General features: G+C 34.0%; 2 protein-coding genes across 13 annotated transcripts in view; one reads left to right on the top strand and one right to left on the bottom strand.

Moving 5' to 3' along the window:
• Positions 1-1,146: 1,146 nt before the first annotated feature.
• Positions 1,147-17,299, top strand: part of sclt1 (sodium channel and clathrin linker 1) — a 39,466-nt gene continuing 23,313 nt past the window's right edge. For 2 of the 10 annotated variants that reach the window (XR_015476291.1, XM_087236764.1), the window contains exons 1-7: positions 7,527-7,578; positions 9,195-9,236; positions 9,329-9,396; positions 9,924-9,973; positions 11,432-11,504; positions 11,743-11,798; positions 13,980-14,109. Coding sequence is in view for 7 of the 10 variants with exons in the window: in XM_087236764.1 (XP_087092890.1) it covers positions 9,203-9,236; positions 9,329-9,396; positions 9,924-9,973; positions 11,432-11,504; positions 11,743-11,798; positions 13,980-14,109 (411 nt within the window). In the remaining 3 variants the exon portion in view is untranslated. Of the gene's footprint in view, positions 1,237-2,398; positions 2,498-2,689; positions 2,731-7,419; positions 7,579-8,152; positions 8,600-9,194; positions 9,237-9,328; positions 9,397-9,923; positions 9,974-11,431; positions 11,505-11,742; positions 11,799-13,979; positions 14,110-17,299 lie in introns of those variants that run through there. The other 8 variants (XR_015476290.1, XM_087236761.1, XR_015476292.1 and 5 more) reach the window with 6 other exon arrangements.
• zgc:77739 lies at positions 3,214-8,039 on the bottom strand. 3 transcript variants are annotated; one of them, NM_001431078.1, is given in 7 exon segments: positions 3,214-3,659; positions 3,745-3,944; positions 6,456-6,507; positions 6,595-6,655; positions 7,435-7,646; positions 7,824-7,869; positions 7,959-8,039. In NM_001431078.1, coding segments are annotated over 5 exon segments (594 nt in total). In that variant the 5' UTR covers positions 7,616-7,646; positions 7,824-7,869; positions 7,959-8,039; the 3' UTR covers positions 3,214-3,559.

The following is a 17,299-nucleotide window of genomic DNA, read 5'->3' as shown; positions in this document are numbered from 1 at the left end:
GCGCATAAATTCTCCCTGATTTAAAAAACATGAGTGGAAGGCCATCTGATTGACTTCGCTCTGCTCCTAACAAGAAGCAATTTGTACTCTGCTATTTCCCCCAGTGAATAGATTGCATGTGGAGAGAACAAATGCGATTACTCCCAGTCTGTGTGTGTAATTTGAGCGCGGGGCCTGGATGTGATTCTTGCTTTCTGCTTTTACTTATTTATTTGTTTAGGCAAAATATATTAGTAATGTGTATCTCCCTCCACTCCCAAGAATGAATTTGGGTAACATCTTTTTTTTTATTATTTAAATGTGATTCTGCATATATATATATATATATATATATATATATATATATATATATATATATATATATATATATATATATATATATATAATTAACACCTTTATTAGAAGGATATTTCTTCACAAAACAATGCTGTTAATTTAATCACCCTCAGGCCATCCAAGATAGGGGATTTTTCTTCAGTATACAAGTAGAGTAAAAGGAATATGCATATTTAAGTAAAACAAGATTAAAACTTGTAACTTCTGACAATACATGAAGTTTTATAAAGTAAAATTACACTGTAAAAAATCCTGGTTGCCTTAAATGTTTAAGCTAAATCAAATTAACCTTATGAGTCAATTGAACTTATATGTTAAACTAACTTTAAACAGCTTGCATAACTTAAAAAAGTAAGTTAAAACATGATTAACTTATTTTAATAAGTTACAATGACCTAAAGGCATATGCTGTCAGGACTATTTGATCATATTTTTTATAGTGTAGTATTATCTTTAATCCATCCTCAAATGGCCCTGAGTGAGTTTAAACATATTTTTAAAATTTTTCCTTTAATAAGTTATTAAGCTTTAGTTTTAAATCTCAAAATGGTTATTTTACAACAGCATAATTAAATGCATGCATTAATACAATTAGCATTTCCATAATCAATGATAAAACAAGTAGACTATTCTAAAACAAGCAAAATATTAAAAGATTTCAGTATGTTTTTCTCCTTAAATCAGAGTTGAGGCAATCAAACTGTAAACTTTAAAAGAAGTTATCGTATCAAATATTCCTGCATAAAAAAAAAACATTTCACAATCTCTTTAATCCAGCCCTTCTTTTATCAGCCGTGACCTTCGCTCGCAGGTACAGAGCGCGCATTCAGCTCACGCGCACAGTGCGCGCTCCAGTCAGCGCTCGTGTCAGGAGTTCGTCAGCGAGAGAGCCGCGGCTCGGTAATTAGTCACTGTTAATATTCATTTAACGGACAGCGGCTGTAATTATAAACCCGTGTTCCGTCTTATTAACTGCTAATTTGTAGTTTACGCAGTGACTATTGATTATATGCATGGGTTTGTTGAGAGAGTTAAAGCTCGGCTGTTTTTAGAAGAGTTTTTTTTTATATCGTTGCAAGTTTTACACCAACTAATGTCAGATTTTCAAAGCTGGAGGAGACCTCTTTTATTTAATATTGCAACAGACCTAATAAAACATAGAAAAGATCATTCTGGCACATGTTAAAGGGATAATTACACTCATTATGGCTGCTCTATGGAACTGTAGCATTTCTTAAAGGGCCATGAACCCCTCTAGTTTGAAAAAAGTCAGGAAAGTGGGTGAGTCCAGCTTTGTTTATGGAGTGTCGAGTAGCAAAAGAAGGAAGGGTTTGCATGAAAAGGGGAGTTTCATTACGTGAACTACAGCAGATTTTTTAATGAAAAGTTGTAAAGGTATATACAATCTAATGCTTATTCCTAAATATTTCTCTTTACTATAAATTACTATAGTATCTAGTTATTTGATTTGTAGTTTTTGCTGTTAAATATATTTTGTTTCTGTTTTTTGTAGCATATTATTTACAGTAAATAATTGAACTAAACAAGTAGGCCTCATATGTTTAATTGACAGTTTATCGAACACCAAGATCTGATTGACTTGGATTTAAGTTGCTTTAATATAAAAATTAAAATAGCAAGCTTAGATGTATTTTTATTGCAAATGCCACAAAAATCACCCTGCACAACTAAAATTTAGATTTTGTAACGACAGTAAGCTATTTTTTTGGTTATATTTTGTTTGTTACTTTAAAATTAAATTAATCTAATCTTAATTTAAGTGATGAAAGATTTTGAAATTCTAACAGCAAACAGAGCGTAAGGTCGTAAGAGAGTAAGGTCACACCTGCTTGGTATAAATGCTTGAAAATGATTTAGTTGAAAATATCCATTAGAAACTTAAAAGTAATCAAAAAGAAATCTGATTTAATTAGTTGCTTTACTTTTATAAAGTAATTTAAAAGGTACACTAGTTATTACATTTTAAATAGGGTAATTTGTAATCTGTAATTATTATATTTCCAAAATAACCTCCTCAATATTAATCGCACCAAATCCGCAGGGACAGGATAATCAACACAAACTGGAACTGCATCTACTTTTAAAAGGAGACGAGCGGCAAATCCAGATTTCACTATTTCCAGATACGGAAAACTCTCGGGTAAAAATGTTCCTTACAACCCTATTGGTGATGCATGTTAGCAGACCACTTTAATCCACAAATATTGGTTCACACGCAAGCTATGCTCCCATCACGGGGAAATGGAAACAAAACCTTTATTGCTGCACATCTATAAACGGCACTGATGACCCATGTCTTTAAACAATTCTTCTTCTACTTGTTTGAATTAAGGTTGGCAACCCAACGTGGCGTCTCTCTAAACACTGTGACAGGTAAAAGGAGTCTTCAAAGCTATATCATTCATGTTAATGAAGTTGCATCTCATACACAATAGAGTACGCTGATTGGTTCAAACCAAATCTTTCTCTTGAATTAATGAACAGACGTGCTGAAAAATCAGTGACGTCACTTTGTACCAGCCGGTACAGATAATCTCCATGTTACATAGTGATCTCATCGTCATGACGTAGCTTCAAAATGTATTTTATTTTGTTTATTTATTTTATTTTAAATTATTTTACTTATTTTTAAACCAACCAATTTTCACTTTTTAGTGAAATATGTGTGCTAATATTGTTTTTAGCAACGTGGGACATATATATGTGACTGTCAACAAAATTGGACTGAGGCAGTTTCAGATGTACTAGAACTTCTATGTTTAGCTGCTTTGACACAATCGGAATTGTAAAGCACTATATAAATAAACATGAATTGAATTGAATCCGGTTCCAATCTCCAAAATAGCACAAAAAAAGTGAATTGTTATCAATTGTTTATTTAATGCTTTACTTCCACCTTTTACCATTTCATTTCTGTATAAAAATGTCATTCCCGTTTACACGTGCGTAGATATTTGATGCTGGATGGAATACTTACAGCTTAGATTAGTGCCGCTTTACTGAAGGAAGATTTATTAAATTGTGATAATAAAAGCCATTATTTTGCCATTACACCCACATTAAAACAAGCCACATCATTAACTCTGATTAGACTGCAGTGGAGTTTGTGCTCTAACATAGACATGGAAGCAAATTACAAGTAATTACTGCATTAAAAGCTGGTTATGAGACAGGTTGGACTCTGCTTGTGATTTTCAACCGGTCATTTCCTGGCTAAATCCCACAGGTCAGACACTGGCTGAACCCAGTCTTCTCCCATGATGCTTTGCAGAGTGAAGTCTTGAAAATACTCAAGCCGATGACTGTTTTGGATGAGAGGAGAAATGTTCAGTGATGTTAATGGCTCATAAAATGAAAGCAAAATAAGATTAACATATTGAAACTTACAAATCTGGTCCCTGTCCTTCCTGAAGGTCTTCTCTAGGCACAGGATACAGAGACTCGTAGGTTCTTCCTGCACCAGAACCATGGATGGCATAGGAGTTCATCTTATTAATGCCCTGAGGGAAATACCTCCAAGGTAGAAGTGCTTCTCCATGCCATGTGCTGTCCTCTATATTGGCTCTGAATGATAGAGGGAGCTGTTGCTGTATAATAAAAAAAGACAATAAATAAATATAAAAATGTAATGCAGGAAAATGAGATCTAAATTATATATTACTAAGTTTTCTACATCCTGTATTAATTTATTACATTAAACATTTCTGGAAAATTGAGTGTTCAGAAACGTGTAGGTACAGTGCACAGCATATCTCACATCTATTTCTCAGTGAATATAGACCGTGTATTTGGTGCATTTAAAACAAATTTCGACTGTGGTTACCAAACATCTTTAAGATTAGAAAGACAATACATTAAAATTCAAATGAGGTTTTGCAAATGTAGCAGAGGCCAGCTGTGCAGGTAAACCTCACTCCTCTGACCTCAAACGGTGCTTTAGTTACAGACGATAGCAACCGACTTTCATACAAAGAATCGCCTGTTCGATCTCAACTCACTCACATTTTGCATATATTTTTATGCAGGGTGTCTGCGGGGTCTTAAAAAGTATTAAAAGTTGATAAATCAATTATGAGAAAATTAAGGCCCTTAAAAGGTATCAAAAAGTGGTAATCCCATTTTACGAGGTCTTAAATTTTGTTCAAGCGTTGTCCAAAGTGTTTGACTCCAAAAAAGTATAGATATATTTATTTTCCTCCTAATATTAACAATTATGTGCTTGATCCATTCAATTGGTTCGGGCTGGGGCGTCCGGCCAAGCTCCTCCGTCCGGGTGATGTCACATAATTTGCAACACACGCGGGAAGGTGATGTGATGCTCTTCACATGTAGTGAAACAGACGGCAAAATTGAAAAATGTAAGTTTGCGTACTCCTAGTTAGAGAAAGATAAGTTTAAACAGCGACTGAAACCTGTCAATGAAAAAAAAACGCATAATTTATTCTTTTAAGCTTAGTTTCTTACAAGCTTATTTGAGTTCTGTTGCATGGCTGTGCTCCATTGATTTATTTAACTACAACTGTTTATTAACAACTGTTTATTAAGATAAAGTTTTGATACTGATTAGAAATTGAAGTGACGACGAGGTCTTCTGAAAAGGAATTCTTAGAAGGTCTTTAAAAAGGCCTAAAAACATATTGAAATTACCTTTAGGATTCCTGCATATGCCCTGTTATGGTTTTCTTGATTTATTTCCTCTTTATTCAAAAATGAATATTGATGTACTATTTTTTGCGAGTTTTTTTTTTTTTTTTTTGTAAGATTAATTCCGGTTTTAGCTTTGGTACTGACTAATCTAATCTAAAAACTATTAATAGTAAAAAGAGATCTGGGTAACACTTTAGAATAAGGCTGTATTAATTAATTGGTTAGTAAATTAATGTTATTTAAAGCATTTACTTACATGAACAAACAATAAACAACACATTTACTACAGTGGTTGTTCATGTTAACTTACAGTGCATTAACTAATGCTAACAAAGCATGTATTTTAATTTTAATAATGCAATAGTAAATGTTGAACTATGATTAATAAATGCTGTACAAGTAATGTTCATTGTTAGTTCACGTTAGTAAACATTAAATCACATCAACTAATGAAACTTTATTGTAAAATGACTGAAATCTGTAAGGGGTGTACTTATTTTGCTGGGCACTGTATTTCATTTGCATTTTTATTAAAATAAAAATGTTAATCAATTATTAAATACATTTAATAATATTGTTTTACAAATAATTATGTATTAAAACATTTTAGAAACAACTATCTTGAAGATATGTTAAAAAGTAATAAATGAAAATGTAAATAATTTATTAAATACATTTTCATTTATTACTTTCTAACATATCTTCAAGATAGTTGTTTCTAAAATGTTTTAATATATAATTATTTTGAAAACAATACTTTTTTCACCAAATATTAAAGGCATTGTGTTACAATAGATTTTATTTGCATGTCAAATTTAATTATGATATTTTAAATATTCTTTCTATTCATAAACAACTCCAAAATAATATGTTTTCATAACAATATTAACCAGCTATGTTGTGAATATTGATATTAAATATATAATAGTAGAAACATAAAGAGACTGAAGACTGAAAATTATTAAATTGTTCAATTAATTAGAATTTAAACTGCATTTAAATGTCATTAGAGTTTTGATCAAATAAATGCAGTCTTTGGTATGACATAATTTTAAGAGTTCACACTTAGACATTGTTGATAATAATAGCAGGTTTGGCATGCTGTCCCGGGAGAGAACCCTGAGCTCGGAGATAATTGAGCCCAGGGCTCCTGTCTAGTCAATGAGCATGTAAAGGGATACGAGATCCGGAAGTTCTCGAAAACTCTCCTTGGTAGATGAGTGAGTAGTTTTAGACAGGCAACTTATAGTGATTTTGGATTAATCTGATTGGCTAACTAATGATTGTAGATGAAAGAGCAGCTGCGATCAATCACATTCCGTGCTCTTCTTAAGAATTAGTTTGTGAAACTTCACTGAATTTTTTTTTAAATAAATTCTTACAGATCCCAACCTACATGTTTACAAAAAGCTGAAAACAAATAAACCAAGTAAGGGTGTGCATTTTCTTACCATAAATGCATTATGTTTTCCATTCAGCAGCAGAATAAGGTGTTGTCCATGTCTGTAATATTAATATTATAACAAGTTGCATGTTAGCAATGAAAATCTCTTCCTGATGTCTGAAATACACTGTATAGACTAAACCTACGGGCAGACTTCAACCTCAAGATACTGCTCTGTTTTGCTGTTCAGGAAGAAGGACTCTACCACTGAAAAACAAGAGTGTAGACTGTAAATAATTGATGTTCTCTTTCAGATACTAATTAAAGTTTCTACCAGGGTTAAATGTCTTTAATTTACCTGATACTAGATATTTCCAACATCAATGATACATGTTTATAGACTATATAATTATATAAATACATAGAAACCTTTTTTTTTTACACTTTATGACCAGTGTACCCTGCTGAAGAATCCAGCTTAAACCAGCCTAGGCTGGTTGGCTGGTTTTAGCTGGTCGACCAGGCTGGTTTTAGAGGGGTTTTGGCCACTTCCAGGCTGGTTTCCAGCCATTTCCAGCCTGGTCTTAGCTGGTCAGGCTGGGAGATGACCAGCTAAAACCAGCTTGACCAGCCTAGCCAAGCTGGGAGTCCAGCCAAAACCAGCTATATCCATCTTAAACCAGGCTGGTCAAGCTGGTTTTAGCTGGATTTGGCTGGTAATTTTCCAGCCTGACCAGCTAAGACCAGGCTGGAAATGGCTGGAAACTAGCCTGGAAATGGCCAAAACCCCTCTAAAACCAGCCTGGTCAACCAGCTAAAACCAGCCAACCAGCCTAGGCTGATTTAAGCTGGATTTTTCAGCAGCGTACACTGAAAAAAAAAATCATTCATTGGATTTACAAAATGTATTTAGACTGAATTTAAATTTAGAAATGTTTAACTTAATTTTTTTTTTAATTCAGCCCATATAACATTATTTGCAACTCCTCACCTTAAAAATAAATAGTAAATCTAACGATTCTTTGTTCCAGTGAAGATGAACATACCTTCATAGTCCCAGAGACCAGGGAACGGTTCTCCTGGTGGTCCGGCTGGTGCAGGGGGGTCATTAAAGAAAGGCGCAGTCACCTGCATTAACAAACCGTCCTCGCCAGGTGAGAAACGGATCTTGACGGGCTTGTGATCCACAGGTAAGCTGTCCCATGTGTGTCTGATATAGAAATCCATGGCAGTCAGGAGGACACAACCACTGCAGATACTGTTGATGAGCATGGTAAAACCTTAGTTTCTTTCACAGCAAGACCTGAAACTATTACAACTTAAAAACAGTATATGTAATACACTCTATGATATATCCACACTTGTGTTCTGTTCAGCTTAGAACACTAGATTATCTGATGTGCAATAAGGTTCAACAGTCATTGATAAGCATTACCTCAGATAACACACAACTTGATATCAAGGAAAACACTTCCTCATTTCTGTCATAAATGCAATACAGCAGAAAATCATAAGCATGTTGTTAGTATTAAATATATATGTGAATTTAGTAAACAAAATAGTCATCAACCTATTCGTTCACAGCGAAGAGCTCCATTTTCACAGTTTGTTGAAAACAAAACACACACAAAAAACAGGAACTGCACGGAACGCAAGCAAGTTTAAGTTTCCCGGGAACACTTTAATGAGTAGCACCGCGTCCCCGAGAATCAACCTGATTGGCTCCGAGGATGAATCTGAGCGTTGGTGTAGATGAATGTGATTGGCTGGGAGGCTCTTTAAACTGCGAGGCGGAAGGATTTGTAGGTTCTTCTTTTATTATATAACATTTATTTACGAATATCTGCTGTTTCGTCATATATATTATGAAAAACAAACGTTTTAAAATCGCTTCAGATTACCCAGCGCGTTTAAAATGATTGCTGATATACGTGTAGCAGTTAGCCTGCTAATGTAAATCTCCACCTGGATACCAACGCTTCAAGCTGTTGCTGAGATTACACAGAAGACTCGCTTCTTTTCTATTCAGTCTATTAAAGAATTGCTTCGTTATACCAACGTTAGTTTTACAATGCTCGTTGACTCGATTATACCAAATTGATCAATGGTTTAGTTCTATAGAGACAGTGTATGCAATGGTAAACCAATGTTCTCTCACAAAAGAGTCTCCAGGGATCATTTGTGCTGGTTGTTTATAAACCGACTGCTTCAGTAAGACAAATTGTTGTCCGTTGTATACCACCTAACTTTACCCAACAAACACGCTCGTTGAGCGGGGTTAAGTTGGTTTTGTTTTAGATATTCCTGACACATTCAGTGACAGACGGCAATAACGTTGCCTTTTTTCTAAAGCAACGTCGCCACTTGCTTGCTACATTGTTACAAAGTACAAATTCAAGACGTGAGAGGGCTGTAGCAAGGGTTTAGAGTTACATTCAGCAACCATGAGACAACATTTTTGCTACTAGTATTAATGCTTTTTGACTAGCAGTTTACCAATACTGCCTAGAGTACAGGATAAGCAGTAATAATTTTCCAGTATTGCTTAACATTAAATATTGTTCATTAATTTTTCCTTTTGAATTTAACTACTGCATGTGTAAAAATGCCACACAAATAAATGTAATAAAACTTTTTTACTATATATTTCACAACATTTAATACATACAGTACACATCTAATTATAAGCAAACAGTATAAAATAAAAGTTTAGAATACTTCCCGACCCACATAGTAACATAAATGTTATTATAGTGTTGTTACATTTGTATATACGTCAACCTAACAAAGTTTCTTGCCGTTTCAGATGCAAAAATGACAACAGAAGTCGAGTTTCTTCGAGATCAAGGTGAAAGTCGATGGAAATTATGTTTTGCAGTTGCATTCTTGTATAGTCGTTTGTATTCATCAGAACTTGAACTTTGTTTTGTGTCTTATCAGTGAATCGTCTTAATTCCGTCCTTGGTCGATATCAAGATGAATTCCCCCCTCCTTCCTCGGTATCACAGGTCGGTTGTATGATTAGATGGATTTATGATGAATTATTTTATTGTTTATTGTGTTATTTTGTAGATCTGATTTGGCAAATAATAAGATAAGGGTGTTATGATGGGTATGGAATGTATCCTTAAAGGGATAGTTCACCCAAAAATGACAAATCTCCAGAATTTCTTCTGTTGAACACAAAATATATTTTGAAGTATGTTGGAAACCTGTAACCATTGACTTCTGTAGTATTTGTGTTTCTTCAATGAAAGTCAATGGTTACAAGTTTCCAACATTCTTTCAAATATCTTATTTTGTGTCAAGCGAAAAAAGAAACTTATGACTCTTGGGAACTATTTGATGGCAAGTAAATAGTGAGACATTAATCTATCCCTTTAAATATCAAATAAAGTGTTTCCTGTTCCAACGGTCTTTCTGCATAACACTTAAAGAAGATGTTAGAGAATATGTGAGGATTAAGAGCTTCATAAAGCACTTTCAATGTGTTATGACGGGACTCAAAATAACAGATAAACGTTAACTTTTTTAGGTGGAAGATGTGGTCATAGAAGCTGCAGCTCCCTGGCTCGCAGACAGAGGGTGAGTTAATATTTGCCTATAAATGTAAATCAACCTTTTAATATTAAAAGCTGTAACTCTAGCACACATTCAACCCACTAGTAATCTTAAAATAATGATTTATAATGATGATTTTATATTGAGAGGGTGTCAGAAATTTCTACTAAACCTCAAGAGGTGCATTAATGTGTAGATGTAGTTATTTTTGTGTACGTAAAACAAAAATCTTTTTTTTTTAATTCTTTTACTGTTGTATTGTATGTATATATATATATATATATATATATATATATATATATATATATATATATATATATATATATAATACAAACACACACACGCATATATGTATAGAAAGTATATCAAATATTTAAAAAAAACTTTACTAATATATAAAATAATTGAAATTAAAATTTCATGAGTGAAATCCTTCAGAGTAACAGATGTACAAATATATCAAAATAAAACGACATACTTTTTCTGTATTTATTAAAATCTATAAAAATATTTACTATACTGTATTTTATTATATTTTCAATTAATCTTGCTGATAGATTCTAAAACCTAATGGTTTGAAAGATTTACAATGACAACTAATTCATATTTTGGAGCTCCACTGTGATCCTTAAATACAGTCATTTAATATGTCATCAAATGATTATTATTCTAAATATGTCTGACAAACATTTTTGTATATAAACTATTGTTAAAATGTGTTTAGTTTTAGTAACTGCCTTTTAGAAATCATTGGGAAATGTATGATTGTCGTTTTTTTATCAGAAAACAAACAGATATTATAATGCTGTATCACACAAAGTCGTGGATAATAATGAAGTGTGTGATAAAAAAAAATCTAAAAGATAATATTCTTATTTACAATTTTTAAACACACTTTATTAGTAGTTTATAATTAAAACACTAATTAACATCTTACTCATAACACACACATATTAATGACAAATCATTAAAATCTTTGAAGTGTCTTTTAATTTTCTCCAGAGCAGTATAATTATGCCATTTATGTAATAAAGCTTACCACAGTTACAGTTAGAACTGTACTGTTATATGTAATCCACTTTGAAATTCATCCAGTTGATATTGTGTAGGCGGCACAGTGGCTGAGTGGTTAGCACAGTCCACTCACAGCAAGAAGGTCACTGGTTTGAGTCCCGGCTGGCCCAGTTGGCATTTCTTTGTGGAGTCTGCATGTTCTCCCCTCATTGGCGTGGGTTTCCTCTTGGTGCTTCGGTTTCTGTCACAGTCAAAAGACATGCACTATAGGTGAATTGAATAAGCTAAATTGGCTGTATTGGTTGCGGCTGGAAGGGCATCCGCTGCGTAAAACATACGCTGGAATAGTTAGCGGTTCATTCTGCTGTGGCAACCTCCTATAAATAAAGGAACTAAGCCGAAGGAGAGTGAATGAATGATATCCTGTTAGCTTGACTGCATGTTTATGGTCCTGTTATGTGTTTTCAGCCTAATGGCTCCTCTAATAGAAGAATACGACAGGCATATTCAACAGATGGAGATGCAGCTCAAGTTCTATCAGGTACACAATGCATGAAGACTCACAACTACACACATATGCTCACAACACGTAAATGCTGGCGTTGCAGTGAGCTGTCAGGACTCGACGGGTCCGATTTCATGCTGTCAGCTATAAATTGCAGTTTAATGCCATGCCAAGTGAATTTGTGCTATAATAAGTTTGCCATTCAAAAGTACACTTTCTCTCAATCAGCCTCCTCCTCCCAGCACTCACTCTCATGCTTATTTCTCTCCGTCAGAGGCAGATGACAGACGTCAAAGCCAGCCTGGAGCAGGTGGTTAAAGAAAACGAGCGGTAAGAGCTTTCGAATAGATCTCCTGCTGATTTTCTCCACCCAGACACTGATTTATTATCGAAGTCAGTCAGTGCTAACAGCTTCGGCACTGCAAGATGAGGCGCTTCTGGTAATAACAGCACACCTTTTAAGATAATTCACTTTGTTGGGAGAAAGTTTGTGAAGTTTGCTCTAATTTAGTGCTAATTGTTTTGTTGTTGTTGTTTTTTTATTCATTTTAAAAGTTTTGCACCTCATACGATCATTTAGTTGTCAGTATTGTTGTATGTAAAGAAAAGCACAAAATCAGAACTAAATATACTGCCAAATTTAATTGTGGCATTAAAATGTACTATTTATTGTGTCCATTTCATATATAGTATTTACAATTAATTATCCATAATTACATGCAACTAAACCTTACGCACATTTTAACCCGTTTCATATAATAAGTACATGTAATGAATTCATATTTAACAGTAGATCATGAATAGTTAGGACGCCTTAAAATAAAGTGTAACCAAATGTTATCTTGTGTTTTTTTATGCTGTGACGTAAAAGAAACTCTTCTAGTACAATGTTTTCTGGAATATTCTGGATTATGAAATATGATTTCCTTGTAAAATAGCTTTTTTTCTGTGTGAATAACATTCCATATTTGGTCAAAAGTAGAATAAAAACATTTATATTATGAAATTATTGCAAAATCTTAAAATAGCTGTTGTATATGCAAATGTTACTTAAAATGCAATTTATTTCTCTTAGAATAAATTTTCTTATGCTGATTTGTGGCTCAAGAAAGTATGATTATTAGCAAAACCGTTATGAAATAGCCATAAAACTACACTACCTGACAAAAGTCTTGTATTCCTAAAAGTTTTAGGAATAAAAAATAATAACTTGCAAAGGCCTCTAGATTACACTTATTTTACCAAAATAAAACATGATCATGTCTTGATATTTAGTTTCATTTTATTTCAATTTCATTAGGGCAGTAAGGTCTGACTTTGCTTAAACAAAAGTCTTGTCACTTAACAGAAATAATATACAGTATAGAATATAAAGTCCTGGTACAGTGGAAAAAGATTTAATATTGTGTATGACTCTCATGAGCTTGAAGGACTGCATCCATACATCTCTGCAATGACTCAAATAACTTTATTAATAAGTCATCTGAAATGGCAAAGAAACGTACTTGCATGACCCCCAAAGTTCATTAAGATTTTTTGGATTCATCTTCAATGCCTCCTCTTTTATCTTACCCCGGACATGCTTAATAATGTTCATGTCTGGTTACTGAGCTGGCCAATCCTGAAGTACCTTTGCTGTCAGGAACTTTGATATGGAGGCTGAAGTATGAGTAGCGCTATCCTGCTGAAGAGTTTGCCCTGTCCTTTGATTTCTAATATAATGGGCTGCACATATGTCTTGATACCTCAGGCTGTAGATGTTGTCATACACTCTGTAGATCTCTCGCACGCCCCCAGACTGAATGTTACCCCAAACCATGATTTTTCCTTCACCAAACTTGACTGATGACTGTGAGAATCTTGGGTCCATACGGGTTCCGATAGGTCTTTTGCATCTCAATCATCATAAATACTGCAGTTCAACAGATAATTCATCTGAAAAATCTACCTTCAAGGTAGTCAAGGTATTATTTGTTGCTCTTACAACTGTGAATAACGACAAGACTTTTGTCAGGTAGTGTATGTAAACAAAATACAGACACATTAAATGAATCAAAAGTAACATTACGACATGTTTAATGTTACAAGACTTTATTATAAATACATATTAATGTTCTTTTGGACGTTCTACTTATCAGAGAATCCTCAGATGCAAAATCAATCCTACAAAAATAATAAGCAGAAAAAATAAAATCATATAAAATAAATAATTCATCTTTATCAAGTTGTTGTGAATAGTAATAACATCCCTCGCTGATGATTTAAACCTGATTATAATTCTGGTAATTGCAATCAAACAGCAAACGAGCATATCAAAATCATTTCAGATGCATCATGTGACACTAAAGATTTAATTTCTGATTAACAAATCTAAGTGTGGTACTGCCAGTCCACCACTAAGACTTCAAAGTCATGACATTTTAAACCAAATTAAAGCATGCCTGCCGTTAATTCCTAGAGGTGTTCATGATGATTGACCTGTTAACCATGTATATTAATTTCCATTGGCAGGCTTCATGCAGAGCAGAGACTTTCCGTCGAAAAGCAGTTGCAGTCTCTGTCAGCCGGAGCAGAAGGAGACGCGGCAGCAGACGCAATGGCCATTAGCAATCTGGAAGAGCAGGTCAAGTGTGCAGTGGAGGTGAATATCCAGACCTGCTCCAAAAAACACCTCTAAACTCCCATGAGTCTCTCTGTGTTCCCGCAAACCCACAGGCGCTTGGATTCCCACAGTGCAGGGGTGATCCAGGGTTATTCTGTCTTTAAAGCTTCCTTCTTTTAGCTAATACGTGATGAGACGGCGCGGGTCGTGTTTGTGAGGAGGGAATGGGTTTTAATCAGCATGAATTACGCTCCAGGTGCTCCTGAGGATTACATATCAACACTTGACATTAGGGTGTAATGAGATATTAGTGCGTCGCTCATCAAGCGCTCCACTTTCAGCCCGACGCCATGCATCTTTGCCCTCCTTTAGGGAGCCGTTCAGCAGAATGTTATGTTGCGAATCACATCGAAACCTCCACTGAGCCTCAAGTGACTTGTTTTTGAGTCTGTGGACTTTCTGCTACTTTTTGTTCGTATTTACATTTCTAATTTCCTAATTAACTGAGAATGAAGTAATTAGGTATAAATTGAACACCCAGTGAGATGTTCCTTAGCCACTTTCTTATTATAGAGGTGGTGCAGATAATAAGCAAAATTAAAAGGATAATTCAATTAGAACTGTATTATATTATATTATATTCATTCAGTTTCTTATCGGCTTAGTTCTTTATTAATCTGGGGTCCCCACAGCGGAATGAACTGCCAACTTATCCAGCATACGTTTTACGCAGCAGATGCCCTTCCAGCTGCAACCCATCACTGGGAAACACCCATACACTTTCATTGACACATATACACTATTTACAATTAAGCTTACCCAATTCACCTATAGTGCATGTTTCTGGATTTGTGGGGTAAACCAGAGCACCCGGAGAAAACCCACGCCAACACGAGGAGAACATGTAAACTCCACACAGAAATGCCAACTGACCTTGTCGAAACTCGAATTTACCTTCTTGCTGTAAGGCGAAAACGATATCCACTGTGCCATCGCGCCACCCTGTATTTTGTTATATTACATGTACAAGGTTTCTGCAAGTTTCACCAAGTCAAATTTAAGACTTTTTAAGACTTCTTTAAAGGTCCCATGAAGTGCTTTGAAATGTGCATTTTATTTGATTTTATTCAACGTTATCTCAACCAAAACACAAAAAGAGGATGGGACATAATGTAGCTCCTCCCCTTTTTATAAAACAGCCAATATCATTGTTTTTATGACCATCAGTGAGAGCGATTGAGCTCAAGTGCATCAAATGAAAAGCAAATGTGAAATGTCTTGAAGGGGGCGGGCATGTCAGATACTAGAGAGCATTTGATTGGTTATTATTTAATAAGATACTGTAGTTTGAAGTCACTTGAAAAAAATCTTTGCTCCATATAGGGCGGAAGTGACAAACTACAAGCTTTACATGTTTGATTGGTTATGAGTTAATGAGATACTGTAATTTGATGTGACGTGAAAAAAAATGTTGCTCCATATAGGACAGAAGTGACAAACTACTAGTTTTAAAATGTTTATTTAAGTTTAATATCTTCTAAATGCCAATTTTGCCACTGTTTTTTTTGGAGCACACTAGCTTATAGATATCTTAGGGTGCTTTCACATCTGCAAATCGATTCAGTTGTAACGAAACAGGGATTAAAATTGTTACATTGTTGCAATTTGCTCTTGGTGCAGTTCGGTTTCACACTGCAAAGCTTCTTAACAGACCAAAAGAGCTAAAACAAGTCACTTAAAAACCTTCAATACTGCTACTAACATCTAAAAAATTTAATTTCATGGGACCTTTAAGGGCATCAAGAATGACATTTCAGACTTATATAGGGCTAAATGCTAAGGATTATTTTAAATGGCACAGCAGAAAAAGTTTTTTACTAGCTTATACTAATTCGATATTTCTTATCACGTTTTAAATAATGTGTTAAATCAAGCAGACAGGCATTTTTTTTCAACATAACTTCAATAAACTAAATGTACAACAAACTGTTATAATATTAGTTATAAATATAGTTTTGCTAAAAGCTTTATCGAGATGTGTTGTTGGTGATTGAATGGGTGTTGAATCGATTGGGTAGCTTTTACATAAACAAAGGAAAATTAAGACCCGTTTAAAATGTTTTAAAACAATATTTTAGTGAATTAAAGTTTTTGAAATTAATTTTGTTCTTGAAATTTAAGACTTTTTTTTTTTTAAAGTGGTCGACACGGTGACTCAGTGGTTAGCATTGTCATCTCACAGCAAGAAGGTTGCTGGTATAAGTCCCGGCTGGGACTAAGTCCTTGGCATATATGTGTGGAGTTTGCTTGTTCTCCCCGTGTTCGCATGGGTTTCTTCCGGGGCTCCAGTTTTACTCACAGTCCAAAGACATGCACTATAGGTGAATTAAATAAACTAAATTGGCTGTAGTGTATATGTGTGAATGAGTGTGTATGTAAAACATATGCTGGAGAAATTGACAGTTCATTCCACTGTGGCGACCCCTGATAAATAAAGGGACTGAGCCGAAGGAAAATGAATGAGTGAATAATTATTAGCAAGACTTTGCAGTATTTTTGACGTCAGTTTTATTTGTTAACATCAGTTATTAACATTAGTTTGCATTAACTTCTATTAATAAATGCTGTAGAAGCATTTTTATTGTTTTTTCATTCTATTTCAATGTTTATTATTACATTATCAAATAAAATGCTGTATCTTGTAAAATTATTTAGTTGACCAGAGCTAACATGAACTTAAACAATGATCATTGTGCTGTTTACTAATTTTGAAATTCTAATTGAATAAGAATGATGGAAACAAAACTAGATACAGTACATAAAACATAATACAAATGAAAAGGGTTTTTTATTCCTAACAAGGATTATAAATAATATAAATCTTATTCTTTGTAAAGTGTTACTGTAGTTATAGTTTGTTATATGATATGTCTTATTTATATTCCATATGTATTAGTTGTTTAAAACCATATTCACCATGGTTTACAGCAATACAGAATTGAGTAATCATGTGAATGTTGGAAGTGTAATAGTCTTCCCGTTTTTGTTATGCAAATGAATGAATGACTAAAATATTTTAATGGCATATCTGGTTCAAACCTCATTAGCAGGAAAAAAAGTAATAGATCTGGGGATGTGATTCATTCATGCAAATCAGTTCTTGTACACTGTCTGTTTTAATGAATCAGGTTTGAATTAAGCAAGCCATTTGCATGAATACTCAGGAGTA

The sequence above is a fragment of the Danio rerio genome, chromosome 1, assembly GCF_052040795.2.
Source record: "Danio rerio strain M-AB ecotype USA chromosome 1, GRCz13ab, whole genome shotgun sequence".
Taxonomy (NCBI): Eukaryota; Metazoa; Chordata; class Actinopteri; order Cypriniformes; family Danionidae; genus Danio; species Danio rerio.
This window is presented reverse-complemented; position numbering and strand designations above follow the sequence as displayed.